Here is a 15203-nt window from a genome sequence, read left to right on the forward strand (position 1 = left end):
ACACCATAACGATATGGGGGGGGACGCGGCCTCGCACACCATAACGATATGGGGGGGACGCGGCCTCGCACACCATAACGATATGGGGGGGACGCGGCCTCGCACACCATAACGATATGGGGGGGACGCGGCCTCGCACACCATAACGATATGGGGGGGGACGCGGCCTCGCACACCATAACGATATGGGGGGGACGCGGCCTCGCACACCATAACGATATGGGGGGGACGCGGCCTCGCACACCATAACGATATGGGGGGGACGCGGCCTCGCACACCATAACGATATGGGGGGGGACGCGGCCTCGCACACCATAACGATATGGGGGGGGACGCGGCCTCGCACACCATAACGATATGGGGGGGACGCGGCCTCGCACACCATAACGATATGGGGGGGACGCGGCCTCGCACACCATAACGATATGGGGGGGACGCGGCCTCGCACACCATAACGATATGGGGGGGACACGGCCTCGCACACCATAACGATATGGGGGACACGGCCTCGCACACCATAATGGATGGGGGACACGGCCTCGCACACCATAATGGATGGGGGACACGGCCTCGCACACCATAATGGATGGGGGACACGGCCTCGCACACCATAATGGATGGGGGACACGGCCTCGCACACCATAATGGATGGGGGACACGGCCTCGCACACCATAATGGATGGGGGACACGGCCTCGCACACCATAATGGATGGGGGACACGGCCTCGCACACCATAATGGATGGGGGACACGGCCTCGCACACCATAATGGATGGGGGACACGGCCTCACACACCATAATGGATGGGGGACACGGCCTCACACACCATAATGGATGGGGACACGGCCTCACACATGATAATGATGGGGACACACATTAATAATATTATCCTATAGATTCAGTGCCTGTGTAGTCATCACCCATCGGGTACATGGTGCCAGGGGCAGTGATCACCCACCTTACACGGGAAGAGGACAGCGGATGCCACCTTCTCCATGGCCAGGTTCCTGATGCTGGGGGTGAGGGAAGCCCGGCACGAGGGGCAGCAGCTCAGCTTCTGGCGGCATTGGTTGCAGACCAGGTGCCCAGCCTGGCACTGTAGGATGGGGGGCAGCACATAGTCGAAGCACACGGGACACTCGAACAGAGACGTCAGCTCGCTATGCTGGGACACCGGCCCGGAGATCGCCGCCGCCGCAGCCGCCGATGGAGGGGGCGCGGCGGGGCCGGAGGCGGCAGGGATCGTGCTGGGGACCGCAGGGGACGGGGTGTGCGGTGGTGGGGGAGGCGGCTTCTGTTTCCCGGCTGGTTTGTTAGCACAGGGTCCAGCGGAGGACGGGCGGCTCATCGCGGCCGGAGAGAAGCATGGAGGTCCGGAGGGGGGTGATAAGAAAACTTCCGGCCAAAGAGGGGACGCGGGACAGACAGCCGATCACGGCACACAGCGGATCCCCGGAACACTCTACGACCCCGCCCCCCCCCAGCAGCGCTGTCAGCGCCGGGACATTAGCTCTGCCTACCTTCTGGAACATTGTCACACGTCATCGGCTCTAACGTCACGTCCGCCATGTGTGGAGAGGACGAGTTGATAGGGCAAGGGGTGGGCGTGTCTGTGTTGTGTCATGTGACTGTTAGAGCTGTGAGCAAAGCTGGCCGGGGGGGGCGTAGACGGAGCTGAGAGGTGTGGGCGTGCCGTTATCATGGAACTGCTCAAATGGGGAAGCAGTGCTGGAGTGAGGACGGAGCGGGGCGGAGCTTAGCGTGTTTTCTATAAAGAAGGAGGTGTAGACAGAGCAGAGGCTGAGGGACAGGCAGGTGGTGTAGGTGAGAGTGATGAGACCTCCCCTGTCACACTGAGGCGGGTTTTAGTGCTAGAAATAGCCTCTGGTAAGCGTCTAAAAACCGCCTCCCATTAATTCCAGTGTGACTTTTCACACGGGGCAGTGCGCTTGAGGGATGTTGGGAAAAGTCCTACAAGCATCATCTTTGGGCCAGGTTGGGGGGCTGTATTTAGGGCACTTTCACAATGGGGCAGGGGGGTGTCAAGGGTAAAAATAGCGGTGCTTTACTGTATTTTTTTCAGCCGCTAGCGGGTAACTTTTAACCCCTGCTAGTGGTCAAAAAAAGGGTTAAAAGTGCCACTGCCAAAGCGGGCAGGTGCTTTGGCAGCGCTGCCCATTGATTTCAATGGCAGAGGCGTTTTAGGAACGGTATACACTGCTCCCACAACACCCCAAAGATGCTGCTTGCAGGACTTTTCTTCCATCCTGCAAGTGCACCGCCCCAGCACTCGGGCTTTCACACTGAAGTGACAGGGGAGGGGTTTTTCAGGTGCTATTTTTTATCCCTTTAGCGCCTGAAACATGCCTTCATTGTGAAAGTAGCCCTAGTGCTCCTTTGCAGTGAATGGGCAGCTCTTTGAAAGCACCTTAAAACGGGAGTTTTTAACCCTTTTTGTGGAGTAAAACTGCTCTGCTAGCGGCCGCTAAAGCAGCACTAAGGCTACTTTTACACTGACAGCGCAGCCGACATTAGCACTAAAGCGCCACTGATTTTAGCTGCACTTTTAACACAAAAATGGTTTAAAACTTCTGTTTTAAGGCGCTTTCAAAGGGCTGCCCATTCATTAAATACAGTACCCCAAAGATGCTGCTTGCAGGAATTTTCGTAACATCCCACAAGCGCACTGCCCCAGTGTGAAAAGTAACACTGAAATAAATGGGAGGCGGTTTTTAGGCGCTTTGCAGAGGCTATTTCTAGCACTAAAGCGCCTGAAAACCACTCCAGTGTGAAAGGGGTCTAAAGCCCTGCCAAAACAAGCGGTAGCACTAACGGCGGGCGCTATCAGTGTGAAAGTAGCCTAAGACCCCCTTTCACACTGAAGGCACTTTTCAGGTGTTTTAGCGCTAAAAATAGCACATGTAAAGCGCCTCTCAAGCCTCCGCAGTGGGAAAGCCTGAGTGCTTTCACCCTGGGGCGGTGCGCTTGCAGGATGGGGAAAAAAAACTCCTGCAAGCAGCGTCTGCGGGGCGGGAGCGGTGTATATACCGCTCCTAAACCGCCCTTCCCATTAAAATCAATGGGCAGCGCTGCCAAAGCGCCTGCAAAGCGATTCGATAGCGGCACTTTTCAGGGGCTGTTAACCACTTCTATGGGGTTAAAAGCCGCCCGCACAGCACTGCTAAACAGACTACGACAAAATGGCGACAAGCGGCGTGGCAAGCATGTATAAAAGCGGTAACAGAGTGGGGGTCCACAGTCCTGTGTCCCCCAATCTACCTGGAGCGGTTGGTCAGCTAGAAGGGATGGAGAAGGAGGACAGACTGAATTTGGCAGCATCAGACGTCACCACAGGGGGTGAGTGACCCAGCTGTTGTGGGGAGGAGATTTGGGGTGGCCCTATTTCCCTCTCCCCTACAGGACATTTGAATGGTAATGGCTAAAATGGGTTTTTATTGTCATTTACAGAGATTGAATGCCCTGGCCTTGGGACAGCCAGTAGGTCCTAGTCCAAAGCCACCTCAAAATCAAGGCGTTGTGGTTACTGTAATGAGAGACTCCCACAGGACCACAACAAGCCTTTCTGCTTCAGATGCATCTATAAGTTAGCGGGCAAGGAGACAGCACAAGCTGTGAGGGAATGCCGTGCGCTACAGTCTGAGAAGCTAACAACCCTCCAGTCCTTTATGACTGTGGTCGAGAAGCGGCAGATAGAAGCCCCTTCTGGTAGGGAGAGCTCCCCCTCTCAGGAGGGGATGTCAACCAGTAATACTGGGGGGTCCCAAGAACCGGCTCCCTGTTATTCAGATGAGGAGGAGGTAGAGGCCTCAGAGCAGAGCTCTGGGGAGGGTTCTGACCAGGATAGTCAAGTCGAGGCTAGACCTGGAGAATATCTCTTCTCAGCCAAAGACATGGAGTGTCTCCTCAAGGTAATCTATGCGTCTGAGGACATTCAGATGCCGTCCACTCAAGTCTCAGCTCAAGATAAGGTATATAGGGGACTGGGCAAAACTCAAGCGAAGTCTCTTCCAGTGCACCAATCCCTTAAGGATATAATCCTAAGGGAACGGAGGGAGCCTGAGCGCAAGGTATTAAAAAGTTAAGACCTGGAAACATAGATGCCCCTTTAAGGAATTTCTCCTCCTCCTCATCCTTAAAGTACAGCGTTTGGATGCTTCTTTGGCGCAAGTATCTAAACGTTCAGACCTCTCATTTGACGATTCCGGCAACATTTGGGATCGGATGGATAGGAAATCTGAAACCTTGTTCCGCAGAGCCTGGGACGCCAATGCTGCAGCTATGGGTCCAGCATTGGCTTCTGCCTGTGTCGCCAGAAATGCAGATGCATGGGTCAGCAGGTTGATGGACCATGTCTCGCGTAAGAACGAATCCAAGGGGGTATTAGATTCTCTGGAGGTTATTGGGAAGGCCGTAACAGTGAGAACAACTGCCAAGTCGGCGGCTCTACTAAACTCCGCCAGAAGAGCCCTTTGGGTAAAAACGTGGTATGGAGATTTTACCTCTAACGTCGACTCTGCGGTATACCGTTTGAGGGCTCGCTGCTCTTCGACTCGGGCCTAGAACAGGTCCTGTCCCAATCAACAGAAAAGGACAAGAAATTCCTGACTAAACCCAAGAGGGATAAAGGGAAGACATTTTTTCGAGGCCCCCTTTCAAAGAGCCAGTTTAAGGGTAAGAAGGAGCTGAGGAAAAAGTGGGGGTTTGGCAAGGTCAAGTAGAAAGGTAGAATCCTTTTTTCCGGGTCTGGACGTTCCACAAGGAAGCCAAATGACGCCAGCATAAAGGTTGGTGGGAGGCTCTCGTGGTTTCTCCCCAATGGGAGAAGATCACACAGAGCCCTTACATCTTAAGTCTTATAAGGGAGGGTTACAGCTTGGAATTCCTGTCACCCCCCCCTCCAAACTTTCTCATTACCTGTCTCCCCAGGGATCTACTGAAAGCAAGGGGCCCTTTGGGGAGTGTCTGCAAACTCGCAGAACAGGAGGTCATTATTCCTGTTCCCGTGAGTCAGATTGCCCAGGGGTTTTATTCCCACGTTTTTGTGGTTCCGAAACCATCAAGCAAATTTCGGGTGATTATAAACCTATGGAAGCTGAACCATTACTTGCTATACAAAAGTTCCGGATGGACAGTATCTATACGGTCAGAAGACACCTCCAAGGGGGAGTCTTCATGATCACGTTAGATCTGAAAGATGCTTATTTGCATATCCCCATTGCCCCAGAACACCAGAAGTACCTGCGTTTCGCGGTTCAGTCAGAGCAGGGTGTCCAGCACTGGCAGTTCAGGGCACTCCCCTTCGGCCTAGTGGCCGAAGTGGCCTAGTGGCCAGTCCGAGAATCTTTACCAAGGTTCTCGCCGAAGTGGTGTCTTTTCTGCACCTCCAGGGGATAGCCTTGATCCCGTACTTGGACGATATGCTAATTTACAGTCCGGCCCTAGAGCAGCTCCGGTCAGACCGAGACAGAGCGTTGTCCACTCTAGAATCTCTGGGTTGGATGGTCACCTGGAAAAAGTCCTCTTTGGATCTCTCGCAGTCCAAGGTGTACCTTGGGTCAGAGCTGCATGAGTCTGGGAGGGAGGAGCCGGATGTTGAGGCGGGGTTAGTGCGGACGCCGAGCTCGTCCTGTGTGCACGCAGCACGGGCTCTCCTGACATGCAGCTGATCGGGGATAAGGCTGCATAGCCCCCCCCGCCCGTCTCCCCAAAGCCGACAGTAAGAGGCAGGACACCCGCCGAATCCCCTGGTGACGAGACTAAGAACCGGAGCTGAGGAGAGAGCTTGATGGGCAGCAGAGCGGCAGCGAGGCAGTAAGGAGGATCAGAACAGCTGAGAGGGAGGATCGCTGCGAGTGCTAACCTCGGAGCTTTGAAAAGGGCTGGAGATCGGCGGAGGAGGTAAAAAAAAAAAAAAAAAAAAAAAAACATCTGATGGATTAAACTGAGGTTTGCCGGTGCCAAGAGGAGGAAGTAGCGACAGCGCCCCGGGTGAGTCTGAAAATCGTAGCTGTGACAGTTGTTTCTGGAATATGCTGAATAGAAGTTTATGGTCTAAGATGCAAGATTGAGAAAACCCATAAGGGGAAAACGAGGGAGGAATCATATGCAGGACTGTTGGGGAACTTTGCATTGTATGCTGTGTCATTGTATGCTTCCTTTGCCATAACCACGTCGCGTTAAACGTTGTAGAGGCACCTGACTTGTCTGACTTGCATGACGAGGGGGACTGAACTGATTAGTCAAAGGACTACTCTTGCCCTAGTGTCAATGAAGTGGAGTGTAGTAGATAAGATCTGAGCCCCGACAATAGATCTGAGCAGACTCTCACCTCCATTCCTCTTCGCAATAAGCATCAGATAACTATTGGAGGTATAGGAAGAAGTGACCAATCAGCGAACTGGACTTCAGAAAAACCTTCAGCTAAGAAACAGGAGGAGATGAGGGGTAAGGCCGGGAAAGGGACCCCAGGAATTCCACCTAGAGTGAGCGCCAGTCCAGGGACTATAAGAAAATATATGACCCAAGACGTGACAAAAGAAAACCCGGAGACCTCTTTAGGAACAAAAAATAAACAAACAGAGAGCCCGCAGAAGAGCGGAGCAAAGAAACAACTGGTAGCGACGGAGATCCCAGCAGGAGGAGGTGCGACGCCGCTAGACGAATCAACAATGGAGACCCGACAAAAAAAACAGCTACCAACCAAGGATGAAATGGCGGAAATGTTCGCAAAATTAGAAATGTCAATAAAAGGCGAAATTGCAACAATACAAGAAAGTATGAATCACCTATTGCAAAGGGTGGAGGCCACAGAAGAGAACTTGACGACACAGGGAGAGGAGATTAAAAGGCTTAAATCACAGATGGCAGAGATGCAAAGAGACCAAAGAAACCTACTGTATAAAATCGAGGACCAAGAAAACCGTAGTCGAAGGAAAAACCTGAGGATTAGAGGTCTACCTGAGATAAGAGGCGAAAATGACGATCTACAAGAAAAAATAAATAGCATCTTCGGTCATATAGTGAACAAAGCAGGATCAGACAAAAAAATCAAGTTTGAAAGAATTCATAGGGTGAGGAAGCCTGCCGAAATCTCGGGAGAAATGCCAAGAGACGTCATAGCGAGATTCCACAACTTTCAGGATAAAGAAAAGATTAGGATTTTCATGAAAACAAACCAACCTTTAAAGTATGGGGAATCCACCCTTCAAATCTTCCCTGATCTAGCAGTAGAGACCCTAGCAAGGAGAAGGACGTTAAAACCCCTACTAGAGCAGATGAAGTCGCAGGAGATTCAATACCAATGGGGATTCCCGGCATGTCTAATGGGACGTAAAGAGGGAAGAACGGCAATCTTGAGGTTTCCAGAAGACACGCCTAAATTTTGTAAACACTTCAATTTGCCAATAATAGAAATACCCGGATGGTGGGAAAACCGGGCAACCGGAGGAATCGCAGAAGAATCACAGACATGGCAACCAGTTAACCATTCCAGACGTTGATAAATTTAAATACTCAGCTATAGTAAAAGAAACTTGAAAGAGACCAGATCATTAAATCCTAAATAGTAGATAGGGGCAATGGGCGGTTGGGCTGAGGGGTGATGGGTGGGGGACGGGGGGGCCCGGGCTGAGGTGGGACACTTTCCCCCCCAAAATACATCTGGGGGGAAAAAAAAACAAAAAAAAACGAGCCCCGTCGAGCGTCAGCATCGGAGCTCAACCTCAGAGGGGTAAACCGGGTAGCCAGGAGATGGGAGAGGGTGACCGGTTTCTTTCTTTGTCTTCTTTCTCCTATCCAATCAGGAGACTGAGGAAGGATAGCCCACCCCGGGCGACTGGGATAGAGGGGGAGGGTGGGGGGGGACGGGAGGGGGGGACTGGGTGGACGAGGGGGGGGGGGGGGAGGGAGAGGGAGGGATTGGGAAAGCAACGGGGGGTTAGGGTGGGGGGGAGGGCACCAGAGTGGAGGGGAGAAGGGCGGCTCTGCTCCCTACTAAGTGTAGACACCCGAAAGTCAAAAAAAAAAAAAAAAGAGAGAAAAGAAAGGAAAAAAGAAAATAATTTACAATGTCTAGGGTAAATTTTATATCTTATAATGTGAGAGGCATGAATGCCCCTATAAAACGAGCCAATATATTAAGTGAGCTAAAATTCTTAAAAGCTGATGTCGCTATGCTCCAAGAGACACATCTATGTATTAGTAATCACCAAAAAATATATTCCAGGGATTTTCCGGTATGGTTTTATGGGGACTCCCCTGTCAGGGGAGCAAAAGGAGTCGCCATAGGGTTTGCCAGAGGGGTAAGGTTTGAGCTAGAGGAGAGAAGGACTGATCCGGAAGGAAGGTATATTTTTCTAAGAGCCAAAATAAACGGATCTGCCTGCTCCCTGGCAAACATATACAGCCCAAACAAGAACACAATCAAATTCGTATTGGGAGTTCTATCCAAGTTTGAGGAGTTCAGGAGAGAGGGCGCCATAATAGCAGGCGACTTTAATCTGTGTCTGGACCCAGGGATGGACAGTACGTCCCGTGTGCGCGAGTTGAGCGGAGGGTGGGGGTATAAGTTAAAAAGGAAGCTGCACCAACTCCAGCTTGTGGATGTATGGAGGACACAGCATTTAGATCTCAGAGACTACACTTACCGCTCCCACGTTCACGGGACGTACTCGAGAATAGATTTTTTCCTTATAGAACATAGACTGCTAGAGGTGGTACCTGAGTCGAGCATTGGCAGCATCACATTTTCTGACCATGCCCCGGTGAGTCTCCAATGGATAACAGAGATGCCCCAAGTACAGAGTAGTGGCTGGAGGTTAAACGAGGAGCTCCTACATGATAAAGAGGTAGAAAAAAGAATCAAAGAAGAATTAGACCTGTATTTTAAAATTAATGTACCAGGAGAGACATCTGAAGCCACAACTTGGGAGGCGCATAAAGCCTACATCAGGGGCATATTTATGATGGTGGGATCTGAAAAAAAAAGGAGCAGGGCCAAGGAGAAGAATACCTTATTAAAGAATATCCATGGGTTAGAGCAACAACACAAGATATCGGGAGACGGGGAGATACTGGCCAGATTATTGAGGAGAAGAGAAGAGTTGAGGGATTTAATGGAGCAGGAAACACGCAAGACATTCAATCTAGTGAAAAAAGACAGATATATCAACGGGAACAAACCGGGGAAGTTATTAGCAAGGGCCCTAAAAAAAAGAAAAATAACAACTATGTAGAGAAAATAAGGACAAAGTCTGGGGAAATCAGATTTAGAACAGGGGATATAGCAGATACCTTCCAAGAATTCTATGGAGGGCTTTATGCCATCAATACTAAAAACACACAAGAGAATAAAAGTAGCAAAAGTGTAAGAACTAAAAAGTTTTTAAAGGAAGCAATGCTACCCAGGATAACAGAAAGCGACAAATGCATACTAGAGGCCCCCATTTCGGAGTTAGAGATTAAGAAAGCCATTCAGGAAATCCCAAATGGTAAAAGCCCCGGGCCTGATGGCCTGACCGCTCTTTACTACAAAAAATTTCAGGAATTCTTGACTCCCAGGTTGTGTTCGTATACTGTATGAACGGAATAGGGGAGAAATGGGAGATGAGGAAAGAAGCACTGGAGGCCAGCATTACTGTAATCTGGAAAGAAGGAAAAGATAACACGCTTTGCTCGAGCTACAGGCCCATTTCACTCTTGAACGTCGATACGAAGCTATTCGCTAAAATCCTAGCTGACAGGCTGAAAAGAATAATCAATGGGGTCATCCACCCAGACCAGGTGGGCTTTGTGCCAGGCAGGGAGGGGAGGGATAATGCCATCAAGACGCTACTGGCAGTCCAGGGTGTCCAAGACAGTGGGGCCCCAGGTCTTCTCCTGTCAATTGACGCTGAGAAAGCCTTTGACAGGGTTGACTGGGGCTTCATATGGGACACCCTGGAGGAGATTGGCCTAGGAGATAGACTGATTGGCTGGATAAAAGCTTTATATTCACACCCTTCAGCGCGAGTGAAAATTAATGGAACCCTATCGAAACCATTCAGAATGTACAATGGTACGAGACAGGGGTGCCCCCTATCCCCATTGTTGTTTGTGATTGCTTTAGAACCCCTCCTGGCAAAGATAAGAATCAACCCTGATATTAGGGGGGTAAAGCTGGGTGAAGAGGAGTATAAACTTGCCGCCTTTGCGGACGACGTACTGTTCTATATCACGCACCCGATGATCTCACTCCCGAACTTGGTAGCGACTCTTAAAGAGTACGGCAGACTGTCCAATTTCCGAGTGAACCAGGCCAAATCAGAAACGCTGGAGATAATAAAGGGTAGTACGAGCGATACGGCGTATCAATCGTCATTTCCATTCAAATGGGGGGCAAAAGAGCTCAATTACCTAGGTATTAAAATAACCACCACCAAGGAGTCTCTATTCCACGTAAACTTCATACCACTCCTTAACGAAGTCAAAACTGACCTTAACAGAATCTCACACTCCAAACTATCATGGGGAGGGAGAATCAACCTATTCAAGATGTCAATTTTGCCAAAAATCATCTATAAAATGCAAATGTTACCAATCCCAATCCCTCAGATATATTTCAATAAGCTACGCACGGTCTTCTTAAGATTTATATGGAGAGGGAGAAAACCTAGATTAAAATTAGCACAATTAATAAAGGACAAGAAGAAGGGGGGGTGGGGGGCACCAGATATTAGAAAATATTATTTTGCGATTGCTTTATCACGTTTGTTAGACTGGGTAAAAAATAATGAAGAAAAATTATGGGTGAAAATGGAAAAAAGCCTGAGTGAAGCTGATTTGAGTAAGATGGTCTGGATCCCACCACAGTATAGAAAATTGGGCACAGAAACAATGTATATAACAAAGCATACACTTAATATTTGGGATAATGTACACAAAAAAGAGCACTGGGAGTTCAATTCACCATTAATTCCTTTAAAAAATACAGATTATTTTGCACCAGGGAAAGAAGAGGTGTTTGGGAGGTGGATCATGAAGGAGGATTTGCAATTAAAAGATGTCATGAAACAGGGGAAGATGTGTACAGTGGAGGAAATAAAAGCTAAAAATGAATGGTTGACAATAGATCCCTGGCGATACTGCCAACTGAAACACTTTGTAGATTCACTCCCGCAACCAATCAGACCGATAGAGAAACTACTTCCTCTGGAGAAACTATGTGTTGAGAAAAAAGGGAAGGGAGGTATATCCAAGACCTATAGAGCGCTCAATGAGTTAGAGGGAGTAGGAGACCTGAGATTCGTGGAGAAGTGGGAGGAAGAGCTGGGTATTAAGATTGACAGACAGGAGGTGGGGAGGATTATGAAAAGGGTGAACGCTACTTCAGTAAATTACAAGCTTTCAGAAATGAACTACAAGATCCTCACAAGGATGTATATAATCCCAGATAGAGCGCATAGAATTACGGAGGGAAGGTCACAGTTATGTTGGAGAGGTTGTGGAGGAATAGGGACTATGGCGCACATATGGTGGCAGTGCCCGGTAATCATGGAATTTTGGGGGGAGATTAGGCAAATCATCAACAAGATCTTAAAGACAGACATCCCCCTAGACCCCTGGGTGTTTTTACACCACGGGAGGAAAGTTCCCACGAAGGCATATCTGAAGTCGTTATGTCCCCACCTCTTAAACGCTGCAAAAAGCCTCATCCCCAGATATTGGCAAGATAAAAGGAGACCTACGGTACGGGAGTGGCTAGGCAAGATAAACGAGATTTATAGTCTTGAATACTTGAAGTATAGTGAAGGAGTAGAGATGAAAACCTTCGAGGAGATATGGAAGGATTGGGTGAATTTTAGGTACTCACTTCAAGCGGCAGAACTGTGGGGAATTTAATGTTAAAAAAAAAAAAAAACTACCTAGGTAGTAACTTGCTAAACTAGGAATAGCATATTGGCTTTGAACATACATTGAAGATACGGGTGTAGGAGTTGGAGTCGGGAATGGGCAGGGATACACGGGAGCAATGGGGGGGGGGTAGGGGGAGTGTAGGCGTAGGTGGGTCACAGGGGAAGGAACTATGTTTCTTTTTTTTTTTTCTATAGGAGATGTCTTTTTTAGAATTCTTCTTTTGAATTTTTGAACCAAAGAAGGAAAAATAGCCACAGTGATGTGAATGCTTATTGGGATAGGCTTGAACTGAAAAGTTGAAAACATAGCCCCTGAAAATACTTCGCTGAAGTGGCAAAAAAAAAAGGAAAGAAAAAAGAAAAAAACAGAAAAACAAAAAAACAAAAAAAAAAAAGAAAAAAAAAAAAAAGGTGTACCTTGGGTACCAGATAGACTCAGTGGCCCAAAAGTTTTTTTCTTCCCCTAGAAAAAATCTCAAAGGTACAGGGGGCTATGTCAGCTCTCCACAAGACTGGAAAGGCCTCTCTGAGGACCATTATGAGAGTGCTGGGGCTTATGTCATCTTGCATCCCAGCGGTCCCATGGGCCCAGCTCCACTAATTCATCAAGGAGAGTGGGAGCTAAACAAGGAAGGTTTTCTCTCTGGTAAGCCAACATTATGGCAAACCAGAAATAGATTCGTTTGCTTGCAGGAAGAACAGAAAGGTTCGGGAGTTCTTCTCTCGCCAGGGAGCAGGGTTCCTGGGGGGTAGATGCCTTAGCCCAGAGTTGGGATTTCGGCCTGGCGTACGCATTCCCTCCCCTGGTGCTCATTCCCCAGGTGTTGCAGAAGCTGTCCCAGTCGCACGGATGCCTCATTCTATTTGCACCCTGGTGGCCGAAGCGGGCATGGTTCCCCACCCTGAAGAGGTGGTCGTTTGTTCCTCCGTTGCCTCTCCCGCCCCAACACGTTCTCCTTTGTCAGTGCCCAGTCGTTCTTCCCGACCCGGGATTCCTTTCCCTGATGGCCTGGTTTTTGAGAGGGAGATCCTCGGGAGTAGGGGATGTTCAGAGAAGGTGATTTTTACGCTTTTGCTTAGTAGGAAACCAGTCACTAGACAGATCTATGCAAAAGTCTGGAAGGTCTTCTCTCGCTGGGCTCAGTCTAGGGAAGGCACTCTCCAAACAATCCCGACAGTCCTAGATTTCCTCCAGGGATCAGGGGTTAGCGGTCAGTACCCTCAGGGTCCAGGTTGCAGCACTATCGGTGTTTCTGGACAGTAGACTGGCTCTGAACCCCTTTGTAAAAAAGATTTTTGACAGCCAGGGAAAGGGTAACCCCGGTAAGAACAAACAGGTTTCCACCGTGGGACTTGTCCCTGGTACTGGACGCCCTAACAAAAGGGCCTTTGAGCCATTGTCTCAAATTTCATTTAAATTTCTTTCCCTTAAGGTGGCCTTCCTTCTGGCCATCACCACAGCCAGAAGGGTTGGCGACCTACAGGCTCTGACTATTAAAGAGCCCTTTTTGTTGCTCCTAGAGGATAGGGTAATCCTTAGACAGGATCCGTTATATTTACCTAAGGTGACCTCGGATTTCCACAGGTCACAGGAGATTATACTTCCATCATTTTGTCAGAACTCCAAGAATGATAAGGAAGAAAAATTTCATTTATTAGACGTTCGACATTGTCTTCTGGTCTATTTAGAGAGAGTGAATGAGTTTAGGAGATCAAGCCATCTACAAATTAGTTTTTGTGGCCAGAAAAAGGGTCTTCAGGCCTCCAAGCCAACAATAGCCAGCTGGATCAAGCAGACTATCTCAATAGCTTACGAGCACTCGCGTAGACCTGTCCCAGCTCACCTTAAGGCTCACTCAACTAGATCACTGGCGACCTCCTGGGCAGAGAGGGCAGGCGCCTTGATTGATCAGATCTGCAAGGCCTGAACTTCTTGCTCATCGTCTCAGGTGTGCCGTCCTGAAAGACGACTGGAGAAAATTACCAGTTACACTTACCGGTAATGGGTTTTCTAGGAAATCTTCCAGGATGGTAGGCCTACTTCCCTACCCTTAAGTGTCGGTGGTGTTTTAATTCTCACAGAATGTACCCTCTGGCACCGGTGTAGTTTTTATACTTTGTCATAACTGAGGGACTGAAGGGTGGGGGCTTTTAAACCCTGTTGATTGTGTTTCCTGTCAGATGAGACCCGTCATCTCAGGTGTGCCATCCTGGAAGATTTCCTAGAAAACCCGTTACCTGTAAGTGTAACTGGTAATTTTTTGCTTGCACATGTTTGGATGATAAAATCAGCAGAGCTTTCCCTCATTTCAGATCTCCCCCTCAGATCTAAAGCCTCGTACACACGGTACGATTGTTGGCAGGGGATTGTCTGTTGACAGACTGTTGTCCTAAAATCTAACCGGTAGTACGCTCCGTTTGACAATTGTTGTCCAACTTTCGGCCAACAAATGTTGGATGACAGGCTAGTAAATTTTCAGCGGACAACGGTTTGACGTCAGATTTACGTATGGTCAGTACACAAATCCGTCACACAAGTCGAAAATAAAAACACGCATATTCGGAATCAATGCTCACCAAACACGAACCTAGCAGAAGGAGCCCAAAGGGTGGCACCCAAGAGCTGAAATTCTTCATAGTACGTCACTACGTTTGTGTTTGTTGCACGACAATTGTGTACCATTGGTATGCAAGACAAGATGTTGGCACACGCCCTTTTGACAAAAATCAGACGCTCGTTTGGCCAACAATTGTACCGTGTGTACGAGGCTTAAAGCGACTGCACTTCCAAGTGCACTTGCAGTGCAGAGTGGATTTGCCTTTAGTAAATCAACCCATATGTGTACATGAAGCCTAAAGCCTCATACATACAGTATGATTTTTGGCAGGGGATTGTCTGTTGACAGACTGTTGTCCTAAAATCTGACTGTTAGTACGCTCCTTTTGACAATAGTCCAATTTTGTTGGATGACAGGCTAGTAAATTTTCGTCGGACAATGGTTAGACGTCCGATTTTCGTATGGTCAGTACACAAATTCGTCACACAAAAGTGGAAAGTACAGACACGCATGATCGGAAGCTAGGAACAAGCCGGAATCAGTCGGTTTTGTAAACTAGCATTCGTAATGGAGAATTAACATTCAGGACGCGGCAAATTATGAAATGTCGAAATGCAGCGCACATTGTCTTCTTCTTTAATGGGATAATAATGAACCTGCTTTGCTGGTGATACTGATGGAGTTATGGCAAACGTATTTTAAAAGGCATTTTTTTCTAGTGATATCAAGAATA

At 48.7% G+C, this 15203-nt stretch overlaps 1 protein-coding gene and 1 long non-coding RNA gene across 4 annotated transcripts in view; one reads left to right on the top strand and one right to left on the bottom strand.

Annotated features, from left to right (window-relative positions):
* The window catches only part of SIAH2 (siah E3 ubiquitin protein ligase 2), a 24135-nt gene extending 22623 nt beyond the window's left edge, over positions 1-1512 (bottom strand). The window contains exon 1 of the mRNA XM_073625990.1: positions 959-1512. Coding sequence (XP_073482091.1) covers positions 959-1348 — 390 coding nt within the window. The 5' untranslated portion in view covers positions 1349-1512. The remainder of the gene's footprint in view (positions 1-958) is intronic.
* Positions 1513-1673: 161 nt separating this feature from the next.
* Positions 1674-15203, top strand: part of LOC141139665 (uncharacterized) — a 31791-nt gene continuing 18261 nt past the window's right edge. Inside the window, exon 1 of one of the 3 annotated variants that reach the window (XR_012243784.1) lies at positions 1674-1887. This is a non-coding gene — a long non-coding RNA (uncharacterized lncRNA). Of the gene's footprint in view, positions 1888-2709; positions 3358-15203 lie in introns of those variants that run through there. The other 2 variants (XR_012243783.1, XR_012243785.1) reach the window with 2 other exon arrangements.

This window comes from Aquarana catesbeiana, linkage group LG04 (genome assembly GCF_042186555.1).
Source record: "Aquarana catesbeiana isolate 2022-GZ linkage group LG04, ASM4218655v1, whole genome shotgun sequence".
NCBI lineage: Eukaryota > Metazoa > Chordata > Amphibia > Anura > Ranidae > Aquarana > Aquarana catesbeiana.